Source organism: Anopheles coluzzii, chromosome 3 (genome assembly GCF_943734685.1).
Source record: "Anopheles coluzzii chromosome 3, AcolN3, whole genome shotgun sequence".
NCBI classification, from domain to species: domain Eukaryota; kingdom Metazoa; phylum Arthropoda; class Insecta; order Diptera; family Culicidae; genus Anopheles; species Anopheles coluzzii.
The window spans coordinates 44,211,662-44,231,751 of record NC_064671.1 but is presented as its reverse complement, the minus strand read 5'-3'; the positions used below and the strand labels follow the sequence as shown (position 1 = coordinate 44,231,751).

The 20,090-nt window shown below is 46.4% G+C and overlaps 2 protein-coding genes across 2 annotated transcripts in view; both read right to left on the bottom strand.

The window, feature by feature from the left end:
* LOC120956472 (zinc finger protein 263) overlaps positions 1-10,802 on the bottom strand; it is a 69,358-nt gene extending 58,556 nt beyond the window's left edge. Inside the window, exon 1 of the mRNA XM_040377953.2 lies at positions 9,123-10,802. Coding sequence (XP_040233887.2) covers positions 9,123-9,125 — 3 coding nt within the window. The 5' untranslated portion in view covers positions 9,126-10,802. The remainder of the gene's footprint in view (positions 1-9,122) is intronic.
* LOC120958548 (60S ribosomal protein L37a) overlaps positions 1-20,090 on the bottom strand; it is a 342,039-nt gene that overhangs the window by 276,876 nt on the left and 45,073 nt on the right. The gene's annotated exons all lie outside the window — the stretch shown is intronic.

Below are 20,090 nucleotides of genomic sequence, written 5' to 3'. Positions count from 1 at the left end.
ATAATCAAGAAATTAAATTTTAACTCCAGTGTCGCTCACCAACCCGGTCGGTGGACCCAATGAAGGAAACAAATAAAACAAAACCACAGCAAGTCACAAAATGAAGCATTGGATGTATCAAGCGACAGGCGAATTGAAGCGACAACCCCGGGGGAGCGAAGGGGAGAGCCTTTTTTCCAAGGCCCAAGATCCCCCGGTGTGGTCGACCTGGAGACCCGGAGACCCGACCGCTTCAGTTCGGCCAACAGATACATTTTATTGCCTCGGATAAGCAGCAAGCGGCATAACTTCTTCATGCCAACAACGACTCGACGAATCCTCCCGCAAGATTGGAAGCCGGTCCCTCCAAGGGGAGGCGGTTGAGAGGACTTCCTTGTCGTCGTCCATGGGAACTCCTCCAATTTTGGGTTACGGCAGCATATGATCTTACGCCTTATCCGCCCGGTCCCGCCATAACCGCTTTTGAGGAACTGCTCCAGATGAAACCGAGATGAAAAACGTACATAAATTTTCGGAGTGCCTGCCCGCTGCAGCGCGAAAGAGCGCGCGGAAAGAGCTGGTGGATAGAACACACACTCATATCCAAACGATATTGAACCGGCACCGCCACAGCCTGACCACCATAGCCACGGTGACTACAAATCTTGGTCGCTTATCGGCCCACAATCTCTCTACATCGTTTGGCCGATGGCGAGTTACTTAGGCTCGCCGCGGGTGCCTGGCTGGTTTACTTGCACTTGGAAGAGTTTCTTGTTGATGTTGTTTTTAACTGCTCGTGTTGGGGAGTTTCAGGGAGTCTCCAGTAATTTGGATATCGCAGGATTTCCCGCTGTTTCCGAAACGTTGGCAGCGCAAAGATACGAACAACGTCGGGTGTCTGGTTCTACATGTTGTATGGATTGTTAATTAAATTTCATCGAACAACTCTGGAAAAAGACAAATTCTGAACAATGTATTTAGTTCTAATCCACCCGCCGAAGGCTCTAAATACTCCAAAAGCATACTGTCACAGCAGAAGGTCACTGTGCAAAGGTTAACCTAACGAAAAAGCCAACCACACACGCCACCGATTTGGCCACAGTTACTCCAAATGGAAGGTGTAATCGTACACCTCTAGCACACATCGGGGAATGTGCTAGCATAAGCGTGAAAGCGTGTGTATACCATTATCATTATTAATCAAACAAAAGCACTTTACACTGACGCACGGAGGCAAATACCGCAAACCACCGGCAGCTGAGAGCAAATTGGGTCCGCCGAAAAACAAAAACCAAAACTTCAATGATCAATCTTCTGTCTCGGCCGGCCTTCTGGTTGTGGTCAGCTAATGAGATCGAGCGGAACACGATCAACACTGACCTGATGATCGTTTCAGCCACCGATACAGTAAAAGAGTCTAGCGTACTTCTCTCTTGTGGCTGGGGAGGCCAGATGAAAAAGGCAGTGCCGCCAATGCTGCTAGCGCCTGGGCATCGTACGCAAACGTACCGCAATGTTCGGAGACTCTTAAAAGTCCTGCACTGTTGAACCCCGTTCCTTCCATTAATGTTTTACAGGCGATCCCAACATGATAGATTAGGTGTACCCTATTAGTGAACCTTGGAAGCATGTGTCCACGATCATCTTGGTTCCAACTATAGAAGGGATTTTTTGTTGGTGTCTGCTGGCCGATGGTTTCTTGGGGAATAAGGCCGAGGGACACAAATCGAGCTATTTGCTGCCGAATTGCGAACGTCCCCAAACCGCAGTACCCCGCCACGGTTAATTTTCTCCCGCCCGCGTGTAACGAGCTGAGGGACAATCGTTTGACAGTAGTACCATTTTTTTCTTCTTCTGGTTCGCTTCGTAATACAACCCGAATAATCCTGCGCCATTAGTGCACGAACGGAGCGCGATTTGGGCTCGCGTTTTCTCCCCATCGGAATCATCTTGTCCTTTTTGTGCATTTTCGTTTGTCTCCGGCCTCACTTAAGGCCTCGATCTGTCAAATTTATCATTTAATATTCATCTACCAGGGAGGTTTTTCGGGTGATTTCTGTGGTGCGCGTTTTTGTTCTCACCCCCAACAAGATTGCTCGCCCGGCGACGGAGGAACGAGAAGGGGTCTCTCGGCCAAAACATGCGTGATCTCCTGCCTGTACTTGCGTCTACCAGGAGGCTGCACACGAGATACACACGGGCTGTTTTTGGAAAGTGTTACACACATAGCGGAGCGAACTTGTGCCGTGATACTGTTGCTTGGACATTGCGCTAATTTGTACTCCACGATGGGGTGGAGCAGAGTGTGTGTGTGTGTGTTTGTGAACCGTAGCATAAAGGGAGGGAACACGACGACAGTTCGGTTTTCTAATCCATCGAAGATCGAGACGCCAGTCCACAGTGACCTGCCCGGGTGAATGGTAATTGGCCCGGGGTGGCTCACACCGTAAAACAAAAGCGGACGACGTGTGTCGTGATCGCGGAGTGATCGAAGGGCAACATGGGTCTGCTGTTTGGCAGGTGGCAGCATTCCACAGGACTCCTCGCATGGTACATGCACACACATACACAGACACACAAGCATACACTGCGGGAATTCCAATCGTATTCTTCAATCGTATCGGCGGAACAGGTTGATCGACATCGCTCGTATCCAAAAATGATTCCAATAGTATGCCCACTGCAGGAGCTCTAACCGTGATCGAGACGGTGTGAATTAAATATTTGTTTTAACGCCGCACACCCGCAGCTACCCGAAGTGGAGCAAATGATTGGGGAGAGAATATCTCGCCCGCCATGTAGCAGCAGCGGCAGCAGCAGCATCATGTTGCCGGGGGTACGTTGGGATGTTTTTCCGTTTCTAATAATTTTGCTTCGGGGAACCTTCGGGGCAGTCGAGATCGCGCACCTTGTCAAGGGTGTTTGTGTTCGCGGAGGTCCCCAAGGGAGGAGATAATGAAAGATTCATCAAGAATGCTTCCAACCGTGAAGGAGCCAAACTGTAGGCGTGTTTTTGGAATCTGCACGCAAGCGACGCAGGCCACCGTTGAGGCCGTGATAATTTGTGCCAAAAAATCGCACGTAATGAAACACAAATGAGCAAGAGCGGTGGCAGGAGCGGGAAAAATGGAGACGTAAGTATGAACACCAGCCAACCACCAACCCACAAAGGAGGTGGCGCGCACGTGAGCCATGATGGTGGTGGTGAACATACTTTTTGGGGATGATGCCAATACCAGTGGGAGTCCCTATTTTAGAAAGAAAAAAAAAATCCACCCAAAGGAGGAGCCGAATCGAGTACGCAAACGCGGCCGACCAAAATTGGGAGACACATGTTTCATTTTTCTTTTCCAAAATGAGATCAGTTTTGTATCGAAAAAAATAAATAAACAGATAATACCGCAAGACATAATGCGATATACCTATTAAGAGTAAAATTTAACACATAACGCTTCCATTTGTTTTGAATTCTTACCATAATTGCAGTCTGAACAGAGAAACTAATATGTTCGAATGTAACGGTTTTACTTCATGTATTTTATGATTGATACAAAATGTATCCACATTATTAAATTATACCTAAATTTGTCTTCGTAAAGGTTGCTCTTACAGAAAGGCCGCCCTTTTTGTCAAACGAAACAAAGTCATACATCATAACGCATTAACGCAACATTAAGGTGTCTTCGCGGGTGGACTTGCGGGTAACGGAAGTAAATTGCAACGCAGCCGATTTTGTACTTGTCAACAAGCACATGAACGGGAACCACGGATGTTTTGTGTGTGTGTTTTTTTCAATTGGTTACGCAAACCGATGCACGTATTTATGAATGAATTTCTTGCCGTTTATTGATACTTGCTTGTTGCCTGATGAACGACCAAAGAAGGGCGAAACGAAACAGCACAACATAATGTAGAACGAACTAATGCATGCCTTTTATAGCAGTCAAAAGGAATGCAGAATAGCAGAATAGCTTCTGATAGGAAAAGTTTGTAAGTCATATTGAATCTTATTTTTATGAGTAAAGATGCTACCTTCTAGATTAGAAAGTTAAACAATGATAGGATTTTCGACGATAAACCATGCATGGAACCATTAGGAGGAGTAAATATGATAAAACAGTAGCACTCCAGTTCAAACGCCCCGTGAAGCCTTAGAAAAAGTGGATTAGGGTGCAATCGGGGTGGTAAACATTGGCCAAGGACACGCACACGCATCAACTCCAGCAGACATCAGACACCAGACGACTCTGCACAAACACCGCCAAGTCAAAACAAAGCCTAACTAACGTAATGTTTAGGAAAAAAGGAGTCACTCTTTGCTTCACAGTGTAGACGCTTTTCAAAACCGTTCTGAAATGGTTTGAAAATAAGGAATAGAAAACAGTAACTAAAGCAGGATTTCTCCAGATGCATAGGGCCTGCATGGGCAGGACCGGGCCCAAGTAGGTATCGCCACTGTGGCACGGTTTCTAGACGTGCTGAAATGAATGTTTTCTTAAAGACCTTGCCCAAGCCTTCTATCTCAAGGTTTTTTTTTGTAATATTATGCTAAACGTTTTATTTTACGTTTTAAATGCACATACACCACGCTAACCTATCCTGGCTGATGACCCGGATACACGGTGTGGCGTAGTTTTGCCTAATCCTTAACGTTTATTAGCTTGCGTCCATATTGTTTCCCTAATATTTCCGTTTTTTGGATACTCCGTTTAGTTTGGCCAGCTTTCGGGAGTACCTTTCGCGACTAAGGTCGCGGCGTTCCACTACCGATTCCGCTTTCCTTTTAATGTCTTTCCATTCCCCCAGCCCCACAAACATGTGAGCGTGGGCCCATAGGTCTTCCCGGTCTTTCATGCGCGATTGTAGCTCATACATTTTCATATGCTTATTTCCAATGCAAACGCGCGTGTGCACATCGGTCGCCTGCACCGCCGACGCACCAACGTCGTTCTCAAAGAACGGCGTCCCGCACACGGCTTGTGCTGACAGGGCGATCTCGCCGTCGCTGCCGCCACTGCCTTGCGTTACGGCCCCGCCGGGACTCTCACGGGAGGGATGCAACACCTTCTGCGCCAGGGAGGACCTCGCCGGTGACCTCGGCAAGCGGGCGATTTCTTCGCGCTGACCTGTGCCGACTGCGGGTCAGACGCGACAGCGAGTCATTTCGTTGGTCGACTTAATCGATCGTTGGCGCGCGGGGTGCTGCATAATCAATGGATGATTTAATCGGTCAGCGCAGAGAAGATAATGGTCGAATGTCTTCTGTTTTGCGGCCAAAACCCCGAAAAATAAGGCCTTATTGCATCGAACTCTAAACGTCAAACTATTTACATGTTTGCAATAACATCCTTCATAACCATGAGGTTTCTACTAAGTGACATTACTTTCATTTGATGCCTTATAGTGGTAAAACTGTTTACTTTACCTTTTTGGCCATTCGTTGTTTTTTTTTCTCTTACGCGACCCCACTGCTTTGCATAAAGCGATGAAAATGCTTATCGTGCGAGAAATTGCCCATAAGGGGAGGTAATTTCTGCACAATTGCCGGTAGCGAATGAATGGGGCGCACAATCGGGGTACACCCCGGGAAGCGTAATGCATGCATAGTGGCAAGTTTTGCGTTGACTTACTTTTTCTGCACCATCAACAGGAAAATTCTACACCACCCACTGCACCCACGGGGATGGGGTGAGTTATTTTTGATCATTTTTCAACAGTTGAGCTAACTGCCACCTTTTGTGTACAAATGTATGTGAGTGTATGATGGAGTTTGCGTTTTGTGTTTTTTTGAATGACTAGTAATCGAACCTCCATTCAAGCTGGACATGGGAAAAACAATTTCTTAAAACAGTTCCTAATAAGCACAGTCGCACATTTTTAACCTGAGATGCCCAAACACTTCGCAATGAGGCTCGCACTTAATATGTGGAGAGATCCTCGAGGTGGAATTTAATTTCGCACTTGGCGTGGTGATTCGTTGTAAAAACTGTTTGTTGCCCCTTCTCACTCCCCAATCAGAAACACACATGCACACACACACTTCCATACGCTCAATCACACAACGAAGGATTTGTGTTTCTGTTACGCAGCTCCCGATTAGCGATGGATTTATGCACGCAATGGAAAATAATACGAGAGCAACAACAAAAAAACATGCACCCTTCTCTGTCATTGTTTGAGGGAGTGACCACACGAAACGCTATAACTAGAACATTACACGCCTTTCCCGTCGCTTCCTGAGTCCTTTCCTGAGACCACGTGAACCCCGTTTGGGCAGAAGTTAAAGGGCAGTGCTTGGGAAGCGGGAGAGTGCACAGTGTCCTTCTTGGTGGAAGTAATTTGAATGTGATGTAATCGCTTACATGCAGAAGCAACAGCTTGTACTGGGCAGGACCTGGAGGAGCTTTGAAAATGGCGTATTACGAAGGCGGTTATGCTTTGGCGCACCATTCCGTGGGGTTTACATTTGCATACAGCGAATTGGGGGAGACGGAGACGGAGGGTGAGCAATGTGCTCCGCTTTTTATCGTTTTGTTTTTGTGATGTTTTCTTTGGTTATCAAGTGATGTCGTCCATGTCCGCGTGTCCCCTGGTATGCTGGGCAAATTGGGAATGTGCGGTGGGATGAGCAAGCGCAGCAGTAGGCAAGATCAACGCAATGATGTATGCGCATAAAATATGTGTCACTCGTAACACGTTTATTTGGCCGGCCTCGTGCTTAACGGCCATTTTGCAAGCTCGAGAGTGTAACATATTCGGCATGTTCTATTCATAATGCGCTCATGTCGTTGGTAAAGTTCGAGCGAACATTATCAGCGAAGCATTTCCATCGTGAGGTGTGGTGTGCTGCTTTTTAACGTTCTGTAACACTCGTGTTATGATGCATCATCGATCTTACCACATGATTTTGTGTTATATTGTGATAAATAAGCTTTATTGTAGAAACGCCATGTCAATGCCACCACGTGTAAGTTTAAAGGTTTTAGAAGCATCGTAGAGCTCATACACACTCATTTTAATAATCTTTTTGAGTTTGTTTTCCTCCATTTCTAGCCACTGCGCAACATCTGGTGGGAAATGAGGCACGGGGTACACTTTCGGAACTCCTGCTGAGCGCAAAAAAAAAAAAATGTCATCACCACCACTACACATATTAATCGCTCCTTGAGCCACAACAAAAAATCTTGACCACCGCGACCACATGTGGGATTTTGAAAGTAGCGACGAGTCCATTTCCGGTTCCACATTTGAGTGTCGGGCAGTTTCTGTTTTTTTGTTATATCTAGCCGACAGTAACTATTAATAAACAAACCCTGGTCAACTTGTGCGGTGGTGAAATGCAACTAACAAATTTCCAGTAAAATGGGAATAATTATTCAAATTGATACAATTAGAAGCACAGTTTCGATGTAGACCATGCGTTTTCGGTACAAATTCAGAATATTTATTCCCCAAAAAGTTGAACACTGAAATGTGCACATCAGCATGCTGTTGGCGAGCCGTCCCATCGATCTCATTATGGTGACGGTTTGACTATTTCAACCTTATGATTTTCTTTTTTATTGCCCCAATGTCTTAAATGGTCCACCCCACACACACACACACATATACAGACTATGGGCATGTGGGACAACAGGCGCGACATGCTCACATCCTCCGGAAACGATAACAATTTATCAATCCGCCTTTGGTCTCTCGTATGGTCCTCGTCTTTTTTTTTCCTCAGTCTCCACCATCCGACAAAGCTGATGGAATCAAAGAGACAATGCGCGCTTCAGCATAGATTTTTTGAGGTACGACGATGATGATTGCCATCGCGCGTGGATAGGACAGTGCGGGGCAAGGGGAACACCTTCAACATATCTCACTCCTGCATCCGCCCCAAAAAGGCCATTTTCTTGCGGTCGCGCGCTGGAGATTGCAATCCATCGTGCGACCGTGTGTGTGTGTGTGTTTGCGTCTTTTGTGATTTTCGTCCATTCCCACATCCCGTCGACCCCGACACTCTTTTGATGACAGAATCGCGCGCGCACACACCGCGCTAAACTCCACCATATAACATATTTTAATGGCCGGTGTCTCCGCCAATCGGCGGGCGGACTGGCGGGCGATTCCGGTGCTGGAGGGAATCGGTGACATTTTGGGGTGATGCTCGCGGGCGTTACCCCACCCGTGGGATAATTTTCTCCAACCATTTGTGTGTGTGTATGTGTCCGAATCTGGCTCGGCTGAAGAAAAAGGGGAAACGATAAGGTGGACGACGACACTGCACTGCTGCCCGGGTATGGGATGCTGCTGCTCCAGGCGTAATCAGCGTCACTTCCTGTCCTGGGTGTTGAGGCGGCAAGAAGAGAGACACCGAAAAAAAGGGCACCCTAAGAGGCTAGCCGACCGGCAGCATCAATTTCGTAAGATTAACACCAGGCGCGGGAAGGGCGCGCTCCGGACAGCGCGCCACAGCGAAACAGGCTCAATGAAAACAACGCGCGCGCCGAAGTTAATGAAGTTAGGCAAATGTTCAGCATAAAATATGCACGAAAGCAAAACATTCCCGAGCAGAAACTGAAGCAGAAACACACAAAAGTAAATGGGCAACGAAAATGGGGTTTCAGGTCCGGCAATCCCGAGATCTTCCCACGCCGTCGGAATGAACGAGGATCGCGCTAAAGGAAAGGCTCGGCCGCGCAACCGCAAGCTTCTTAACTGCAGAAAGGGAAGAAGGAACTTTTTATAAGCCCTTCCTGCTCGTCTGTGGCGCTCAATGGGCGGGTGGTGGTTGGTTTTTGAGTTGAAGCACCCTTTGGATGGTACTTCGTGGTCGAACTCCAACGGTTGTCTCTTTGCGGGAGGCGATCCTCTAATACAATTTAGAGCTTCTTTTTATGTGTGTCCATCAAGGGGAAAAAAAAACACAATTTCAGACAGTAGAGTCTCGTTAGCCGGCGGCATTCGATGATTTGTAGTGCGAAAAAAGTTACACTTTGAACTCGACCATCTGCTCCGTCGTTGCGTCGTTTCTGTGTGTTGTCGTTGATGTCGGCAACAAGATGTGTCGTTCAGAGCCCCCCCCCCCCCCCCCCTCCCCTTTGACACCGTGAATGATCCAGATGGGGATCCACCCAAATTGATCCACTTCCACTTACCATGCATGGGGTTGAATTTATATCTTCCGCTCGGGATGTTGGGCGATGTTTGAAGTTATTTTGCGATTATGATGGTGATGAGGCGTAGCTGCTCCTCCAAGGATCACCAAAATCTTGCGTCGTGCTTTGGAAGGGTGTCTTGTTACCACACGACAATTTTAGGCACACACACACACTGACGGACAAACAATGCACTTACTTTTCCTTACCCATTAACACAACGTAAGAAAACCTTTTCGTCACCTAGACGACACACAGCAAGTAAGCTTTGATTACTGGGGTTGCGCGTTGTTTGGATTCTCGTACTCAATAATTATTTCTTTTTCTCTTCGCACTACACTTTTTTATGTTGATCGGTTGCCCGTTTGCAAATCTGACATTGGAAACACGCCCGACCTGGACCTGTGACACATTCGAGCAAGATCTTAGCAGACCACACAACTCAAGCACAACTTTTTTTTCTGTTATCACCGTATTTTAAAAAGCAACCAAGTTTACCAACGGGAAGCGATATTGACGACACGTTTTACCGACCAATTCCACACAGGCAATGGCTCCTCTATCATCTGGCACGGGACAAAACACGCACAAACCGCGAAACGCGCGACCACACACACCACGGGAAGAGCGGCTTTGAGCAATCACCCCCACGACAAACATACACCGTTGCTGGCGTAGCCGCGGTCAAGATGGGTTTCGATTGGGTGGGGATGGGTGTTTTTTTACACAGCTGTCATGACGTCGTGTCCTGCCGTTATAGGCGCGTTATAGAGGGCAGGGATGGAGATAGAAGGAATCGGATGGATCTTTTGCGGGTGTAGCTTTTGCGTTTTTTTTTCTATTTTGCTTCTAACAAACACACACACGCTCACACATACGCACACACACCGGGTCCGATACTGCACACTGATGGACGCAACGGATGTTACGGGGCTGCAATTGGAATCTGACGCGGCAGCACGTGGAAATATGATCGCGGTCCTGGCCGCAGCGAGCACCAAACACACACTAGCAACACTTTTTTTACGAAGCTTGGCACAGTTTCGTCCAGATAGATCTCAGCGATTGCTGCGATGGCATGAATGAAATCCTTCGCACAGCTGTTTGCAGGACTATCGTCCACAATCGTTGCAATTTTCAGGGAAAGACGTATTTTCTCTTCTTTTTTCTTTCACTACACACTACACAGATCACAGCTTGTTTTAACTCCCTCGAAAGCTCGAACGAGAGTGAGTGAGTTGGTTTCCTAGCCTAGTGTATCCGGAATATCTTAGCAGTAACACCACTAGCTTGCGTGTGCGCTGAACTATCGCCTTGGCCGGCACACTACACAAAAGCGCGCGAACACAAAGCAGGGACAGGATATAATCTCTCCGGGGTATAATAACGATTGCGCGCCTACTACTACAACACACTAGTATGTTTTCATCTAATATTCGCTCATCTACAACACTGAAAGCAGGTTCCCGTTTCTAAAAACCACGCAAAACGAAAAACATGTCGCCTACTGCGCTAGACTACCGAAACGAACTTAGCGTGGAAACGGGAACACGACGCACGTCCGCACGCTCGAAAGGTAAACGAAGAACGATTGATGCGAAGGGAAAATCAGCCTCAGCGTGCGATTTGCTTGAAATCGTCCGCCATGCTCTCTGCTTTCTTGCGCAAGCGAGACAACCAGCTGCTTCGAGCAGTGCCGGCCCGCTCTCGCTCTGTAGTCACCGGTTCGCTTCTCCTGTTCTGGCGCGTGTGAGCGCGGTCCAGCGCGCGCATGGTGTCCCTGTCTTCCGCACGCTGTCGCTCTCGCTCACGTATCCGAACGCATGCCGAAGCCCACACGCGCCGCCAACACACGCACACAGACAGCCGGCGACAGCGTTAGCCGGCATTACATACGGCTTTGTTTTTGTTTTGTTTCTGCTGTTTCTGATGATTCCAGACCACGCGCTTTTGCGTATCTACACGTTGGTTGAGGAGCGCGCGGGCCAACTCTAGGGGGAAACAAATGTTCCAAAAGACAGGGCAAATCACGTTTTAGAACCACGAAAGTCGCGCTTTTACTTAGCTATTGAGAGCGCGGGTCTTAGAGAAATACGATTCCACCTCCCATGCTAATGCCACCCCAAAAGGGAGGGAAAAGCCGTTTGTTCCAATCTGGCCGTGTATAATCAAAGAGACAAGACAGCGGTACCGTAGAAATTGGCGCCCTTTGTTACGGACCGGTTTTTCCGGATCTTCAACCCTCTGCTAGGAGGGCACAGGATCAGTCCAAGGAATCGGCCCTCTACCCCTTCGCCGCCAGCGCTATCTAGGCGGAAATTGCGCACTTTTCATCCTTCCTGTCCCGATGCTGTTCGTGCTGTACCGTGCACCCCTCCTAGCCACGTTTTGCTTCCGTTGGTAAGATTTCTTTTCTTTTGCTTCTACTCTTCACCCTATCCTTGCGATATTCTCGTTTTTTACCGTTTTCATCCCTACGCCGCCGTCTTAAGGACCTCTAGGCGTTAAAAAGCTGAGGTACGACGACGAGAGGCTAGATCCTTATTTTTTGTACGTGTGCATTTTGTTTCCCCTGTGCGCGCCAAGAGGCCTTCACGGGACGGTGAGGATGATAATGATGCTTTGGCTTTTCAGAGGGACCCAAGTAGTTGGCCCAGCTGCTGGTTTAGCACATCTTCCAGCGTTGATGTTACCATGTCATGTTGCTTTTCGCTGCTTCGAGGCTATTGTTTGGCCCGCTGGGTGTTCCCGTTGTCTGCCGCAAGACAGGGGGCGAAATCGTAGATTACGCCAAGATCCTTACCGTACACACAGTCTGTAGGTTTGATGCGGGAGCAAACAGGGTGGATGGTACGGCGAACGACCAGTAACGCCAGCTTTGTGCAGGATTATTTTCGTAAACGCTTGATTTTGGTCAAATTTATGCGTCGGAACCGATCGGCGTATGTGCTGTCGTAAAGGGGTGATCGCGCATTAGCTGTGGATTGTCACAACCGAAGCGAGCGTACGGTAATATTAAATGGCTAGTGTATAAAAAAACTGTATCGAAATTTAACGAATTATAATATACCCAAGCAGCTGTTTGTAAAAGAATGAAGATGAACTGAAGTAATGATGTTGCATTCTTGTGGCATTTATTGTAATAAAAGAACATTCAATTTGCATATTTGAAAGCAAAGTAAGACTTATTTAAAACTTTACCTTTTCAAAAGTGCAATAAAACATTCATGCTGTAAGTGAAATCCTTCAAATTTGAAATAATTTTTTTTAAAATTAGAAGCAGAATCTCCCGCATTTCCACATCCATTCCCAAATCATGTGACGCAGCTGCGATTAATGTTCCTTCAAGACGAATCAAAAAGGAATCATCAAGACGACATATCGACCATGTGCCACCCTTACCTTCCGGATTGACCTGGCCCAACTGATACATCGCCGCCGTAATGACGACGCATTGTCCGGAAGGGCAGCGCTGTGACGTAGCAGCCGGCCGTCTAGATGAAATGAACATTCCTTCACACACTCCACTAGTAGACCCATCGTCGTCATCACCCTCATCGTCATTTTCTGCGTCGCAGTTGCAAATATCTTCGTTCTCACCAAAAGTTCTCACCCTACGCAACAGCGAGCGAAGACACAATTTACCCGTGCTGCAATTGATGACGCTACGTCGGTACGTAGGAGGGTTGCAATCAGGCATGGTGCCACGTGATGCTGAATTGGTGGACCGTTTTTGGATGAGCCAGCAAAATCTAGCATCCTGTGTGCAGTTGACCTGAGCGTGATTTTTGTCACCATCATGCCAGATCTGTCATTTATTTTAAAATTTAGTATTTCAAAACTTGTTTGCAGCCAACGGAGCAAGAGCAACTGGGAAAAGCAAACGAAGGAAAGTAGCGTCATAAAACCAACTCGTCCTCGCTGTGCCATATCTTTGCTTTCAACGCTCATATCCTCGTGCAGGACGAAGTAACAGCTTACGGCCGTACCCCTGTACTCAGCGCTTTGGCAAATTGCGACTGGTAGATTCCGCCGTTTTCGTGAGTGTCGGTGGAGGGATGAAGCGAACTGCACGTTTTACCGCAGAAATAAATTACTTCACTTCGCCCGGCGGATGATGTTTCGTGTTCATCGCGTTCGCTTCTATTATCTTCCGACCGGGCGGTTCGTGTGAGCGTACGTTTCTTTCCCCCGCTTGGTTATGCCCGCTAGCCGTCTTGATGGTGCATAATACGACCCATCGATCGGGGGCTGGTCGAGTAGCTGGCATGTGTCTCCGGGGTTTGTGTTTCTTTTTTTCAGGATTCATTCCTCGGGCGTGTCGCGGGACTATGCTCTAGGTCAACAGCGCCTTTCGCTTCCGGTGACTTCCATTAGTTCGATTGATAGACGCGCTGTGAGCTGCTTTCTTCATGTGGCGCATTTTTACGACCGAATTTGATGCACGCATGCTAGCTTTACGACCATGTCTCGCGTGTGGGTGAGCACTGCTATCGAGTTTCGCGCGGTCTAGCGCGGAAGCGGTCGGAAGCACAAAAGCTTTCTACGCTATTTTTGGATTTGGATGCTGAATTGAATCTTTGAAATTTCATCTTCATCGTCGGATCATAAATGTTTTTGTTTGTTTTTTTACTACGACCATCAAAATATGATTGGCAAAATTACATTTAATAGATGCTGGTATCATGTTTGCGATGGAATATCATTTTCAACCTTACTGTATGATTTGGTGAAATTGAGAGAGTAAAGAAATAAGATTGAGTGTTTTAATGTGTTCAGTTTAAAATATAAAAAAAAAAAAAAAATCAAGAATATAATACATTTCAAGCATCAGATTCAATAAAGATGTATTGTGGTCTTTTAAAACACCCTTATAACACCCAATTCGTGAAGGAGATCAACTCGTATGATCCATGGAAGTTTCCATGGTGCTCCAGAACTGCCCCCAATCTGACTACTGCTTACCTTGGGGTGACTACTGGCGACCAGGCACAAGAACGCTCTTCTAGAACTATGCAGAATATTGCCGCGTGACAATTATGAACCAATCGACACGTATATGCCCCACAAAATTAGACCAGACCAGCGAACATGAATCAAACATACGTCCTGCGTGTGTCAAAAAAAAAACAGCTCTCCATCGATGTTTCGAGTCTTCCTCGCGTGCGTTTATGCAACAGCGAGTCGCACTGAACTCTCGAGAATGGATCGCGAGCACGTGTTTACGTTTCTCGGCCACTGTTCGCCCACCATACCGCGTCCCCTGCACCACCTCCTTAGCGAAAGGCGGTAGGCGGTAGACGACCCAGTGCAAGCGAAACAATTTCAAAACTCTCACCCTTTTGCTATTGTCGGGCCGAAGTTGCGGGTGGCTGCCGGTGTGGCGCCGTCAAGGGTCAAACTGAAACCGCTACAATGCGCCATTGCTTGGGCAGGGCAAAAAAAAAACGTAACTATAAAAGCAGGAAGACGAGTTGGGTGGCGAAGTTCAGCGGCGTGTGTTTTTGCCGGAACATGTGCTTCATTAACAATTCTAATGTGTGCGTTTACTACGAAACTGCAAACTTCGTCTACCGTCCTGCATGCTGCCATTACACACAGATACAGTGCGAACCACTACCAAGGAAGTGTCTGTGTGTGAGTTGCAGCGTCCCAAGACGTCCGATATCGGTAGAGAACTGCTTTCGGTAGTGACATTAAAATGCATCCCGCTTGAATTCATTAAGGATAATTGAATTTGATGGCTTCCGATTCCGATTCTTCCCCCCAGTGGGGTGAGTAGCGAAATCTAGCCGCCCCACCATGGCCTCCCAATCTCCAGCTCCAAAATGATCAGCTTGTCGTACGTGCCCTTTTTTATGTTCCCGCCATGGGCAACGAATTAACACATCTCCACCGTTCCGCCACCAGCGTCCAATTTGTTTCGTTTTCAAGATGACCAGATGGAGCGGGATGGCCTCATGAAATGCTAAACCAAAGTCCGAACCACCAAACCACACACACACAGCTTTGGCCACATAAGCGGTGACCACACTCTGTTTGCTTTGATTTTAATCCATTTTATGGTTCCGCTGGGTTTGTTACATACACGGGGGCGGAATTTTTATTTGCCGAATGTAGGTTTCCGTTTTAAGTGAGGAACGCTGTTTTGATTCCTGTTCTGCACTTGGCGAACGCTCTGTTCTATTGGATTTTAGGCACGAACAGCAACCACCGTACAGCATGGGAATGGCATTTGCGCCACTGTGTGGTAGACGTAACGTCTTCTGTATGGCACCGGTATAATTTGAACATATTCAGCACTCGTGTCATAGATGGGAGCAAAATTTGGCAAATGTTTCGAATGAGTTAGAGTTATTTTTTTACGAGCACAAAAAATAAATAAAACAAACCGCAGGAAGACATTTATACAGCTCATAAAGCTGTAGCCAGCTAGAATAATAACTAAAGTGTGCTTAGTTTGTGGGCTACATTACCGAAAATTGAGTCATTTCGGGAAAGATTGAAACTTCGTCTTTCCAGCAACCCCGAATCTTCAACCCACGAGGTGAACGACATTACGTGTGCGTGTTGATACCGGGTGCGCTTATCGGCGCTTATCGAAACAAACGCTCACATAATGTGGGCTGGCGGTGATTATCTTCGACCGGAGGACTGATTGTAAACATGTGTGCCCGATTGGGTGCAACATTTATGTATTATCGATTCGCTCGATGACACGTAAATCATATACATAACTTGAACTGCTCACTGCTGGCGATACACATTCCGTGATGGTTGATACACGTGAGCGAAGGTCTTGTGTGCCTTATTTTCGAATGGTGAAGATGCAAAGTAGACTACATTGATCCGGGTTTTACTTTTCTTGCAATTCAGCATTCTAACTGCCTTCTGGATCAAACAGACCGTTTCGGGAGAACTCGTTCGCACTGATTACCATAAACGGCCAGAGCACGATGTTGTCGGCAGAATGTTAGAACACTAATAAAACTACCTAAACCATGCACCGCAACAGCACGGAGGGGATATTTTATAGATTTTTAAACGAATCGAATCATCTGCTCCGGCTAATGGGTGGCTTCCAGAAATGTGCGGAGTGTTTAAAATAGCGCTGATTTAATTTCCGAATGCCACATCGGTACAATAACTCACGCTGGATGACAACGTGACGCTGGCAAAACACCCGTATTGACCTCCACGTTGCGTACATAATAAGCGAAGATCGCGAGCCCGCGCACGCCCGCTGGTTCCAGTGGTTCCCTCGTCGTAAATCATCGTTTATCGTGTTGTGTTCTTTTGTGAGTGCATGCGCTGGTAAAACATGGCACGTTGGTTTTTCGGATCGAGTGCTCGCGATCAATAATCGTGAACATGAACGATCGCCGGGGCGGCTGGAAGCTGTCAGCATCTTCAGAGGACCCGCTCAGTGATCACACATCCTTCGGTGGGTTCTTGTTTCCCTGTTAGGAATCTTTTGTGTTATCGCACTCTATTTGACAGCTTACGGAAGGCTACAAATTGTAAACTCGATAACGCCGGTTGTTCGGACACATGCCGGTCCGGTGTAGGTATGCGGGACTAAGGCTCAGGTAATGAACCATCCGATACCCGAAGAGCGAGCACCGAGAAGTCGTTGGCGGCACATTGTCTACGGCACAACAAAAGTTTCCCTGGACCCTGGAGGGAGGGTTTCGGTAAGCGTGTCATCAGCTTTGTTTACACAATTTGTCTTTTGTAACGATCGCTGTTGGATGTACAAGCCGGAAGGAACGGTATCGTTGGTTTGGGCAGATACGATATGTCTAGCTAGATACGAGTACAGGCAAGAATTGAATAGAGGACACACCGGCACAGGTTTTAAATTTAATGCATTCAATTAAGGTCATAGCGGATTTTACAAACTTTGTAGTTGGTTTGTTTGTTTAAGTTCTTATATAAAAGTTTCTTCATATTACTTTTATGTAAATCAAGTCCTGTAGAGGTATTGGATTGATTGAAGTTAGTGGTTAGATATCGTTGAATTACATTTATTCAATTATTAAAACATATATCAAGTTAAAAACATGATATTTTCAAATTCGTAACCTTCTTCTAACCAATTGTGTTTAGGAAGAGGATACACAAAAATGGATAAAACGTAACACAACACCCGGATCCTAAATTATAAGCACACGACCACAAGAAAGCAGCTTAAATGGCAGCTGAGCGAACAATTGCAGAAAGGATCAAACCATTGGCACACGGATGGACAGTTTTTTCTTCTCACTGCTACAGTCAGGGTGATCCCATGAACATTGTGCCAGCTCCAACCTGGATTTGCTACGGCATGACGCAAGGAAAGTACGCAATGAAGGACCTCTGCATCCGAGGATTGTGGGTGAAGGTGCGTGACGAATGGAAGAGGAAATTAAATGATGGCATCGCTTCATCCTTCAAACCAGGTAGAAAGCAATCGGGGACAGAGGATCTGCTCCAGGCGTCTTGCAAGAAAAAACGACCAACGGTTTCAACCATCAATCGTAGCTGAATGTGTGTGTTGTGTACGTCTTAGGTAAGGATCTTTTCCAGCTGGCCAAGGATTTCGAGCCCTGCAACTCAATGCACCAATGTGTCCGAGGGATATGCGCAACTTTGTAGCCGAGAGCAGCGCGTGCCTTGTCAATATTTGGGTAGGCTTGAGGCTTCTGGCAGTTGAAGGAGTTTTTTTGCTATTACCGTAACAGCTGATCGTACTTCACAGAATAATTGGAAATGAAGAATTTGTTCGATTAAAAAAACAGATTATTACAATTCTTCACTGCTAAAAAACTGAAAGCTAAAGCATGACGCAAGAAGATGGATTTTTAATGTAGCAATACGGTTTAATTGTTAGTTTAATCTGGATTGATGTCAATAAGGCTATTGCAGTGGAAATATTAATAAAGTGTACTAACACAGTGTTACATACACATTATAAGTTCATTATAGGGCGATCCAGTGGTACAGTCGTCATCTCGTACAACTTAATAACATGTCCATCATGGGTTCAAGGTTCATGTGGATCGTCCACCCCGTAGCATGGGATGACTATCCGGCTGCATGGTACTAAATATGTCTTGAAAGCCTGCATAGGTGCCGGCATGTCCGCGCAGAAAGTTACACCGAATAAAGAGAGAGAAAGATAGGGTTCATTAAAGCTATACAACCACCAAGTCAATAGATGAATCAATGATATGATTCAACTTTTGCCGAAACAAGACGAAGAGCCTAAACATAAACTTGTGAGGAGTTCTCGAAGCATTACTTGACCAACCGATGTACTAACATGACTAACTATAGACATTGTGTCCAATAAGATCACATTAATATTTGATGTATCGTTCTAAACTATTTTTAATGTTTTATTATGGAAATAGAATTTAACTCAACTTTTTCTTGCAAAAAAAATTAAAACATATTATTGATAGCTTAATTCTGTTACAATCAATCGAATCTTACATCAATAAACCATGCAATTTCCATGTACTATAAACAATGCCATTTCTAAGACAAGGAACTGTGACTTCATTCATCAGCTGTGCCTTCTGCGTTAATGTGAGCGTAACGAGAAACCCGCAAGAAATTTTCTACTTAACTCACCAAATAACAAGTCGAATCTTTCAAAAACCCATCTGTATTTAGGCACCAGATTTACAATTACAAACAAAGCATACAGACAAACACAACACCGTCCCAACCAAATATCTTTTATTCCACTCAAATGGTGTTACTTTGCGATGTATATTTCGTGCACGGATCAAGGATGGGTTTTGCTTTTTCGTTTTCCTGTAGAATAAAGAAGAGAGAAATGTATAAAAAAGGGAATAGAATATTGCATGGAACGGCAACTGCACGGCACTCACACAATGCAATGATGCATTTAACTGAACAATCTAGTTTAAAGGGCAGATCCGGGCAGGACGCGGCAAAGTACACCGTAGCAGGATGAAACAAAAAGCTGGATAGAAAAACACATTCTGTCCCGCTCCAACACGAAGCATTTACAGAACCTATAACAATCGGAAAGCCATGCCGGAAAGCTTATCGAAAGGTCATGAAACGCAACGGAACAAACTGGAAGCGATCGTAAAGGACGAATGAGAAGGCATAGGGTATTATCGAAAACTCACTCAACTCTCGCCAGCCTTGTTTCCGAACAGCTGATCGAGCATCTTTAAGGTCGATGGCAACACGCTGCAAGATCGGCTAACGAACGCAACACCTTGAAATGAATGTTGAGTATGCGAGCGGGGTTTCCAGCTTGCGACGCGTTGTTATTTTTCTTTGTCACTGAGATTTAAATATTTGCTTGAGATGTTTTGTGAATACGTTCTAACAGTTCGGCAACCGTCAATCGGCTGGCTTTTGACGTATTAATACTACCTCCAGCTGTAACAATCAACAGTAACTTCCCCAATCGCTTCCCTACTCAAGAGAAACGCTGCCAAAGTATGATCATCCATTCGCGAGCCCGAAAACGGCCTCTCCCGATCACCAATTCTCGCTCACGAGCTGAAGAGCACATTTGCATATTTCTTTCCCTTTTATTTTCTTACTCCACCAACAACGGGTCGATCCGATCCGCGAAGCGGCATCAGGCATAATGTCACCAGGACGATGATGAAGCCGCACACTGTGCAGACGGATTGGCGGTAGGCTTTGAATGGGTTTATTGTCGGTGTGCGAAACGGTGAAACTGATTGATGGTGTATCGTTCGCCCGCTGACCGTTTCGCATATTGAGACGTTAAGCATGATGCTGCTGCTGCTGCTGCGGGCTGCCGGGAGCGGCGGCATCGGGAAAGGGCAACGGCGATCCTCAATCTCCATCAGCGATCGAGCGGGTTTTCAGTGAATTGATCGCGAACCGACAAATGAAGTTGTCACAGTGCGATCGGGCGAAGAGAAAAGCGCAATTTACGAACTGCAGCAACGCTGGGGAATTGTGGGT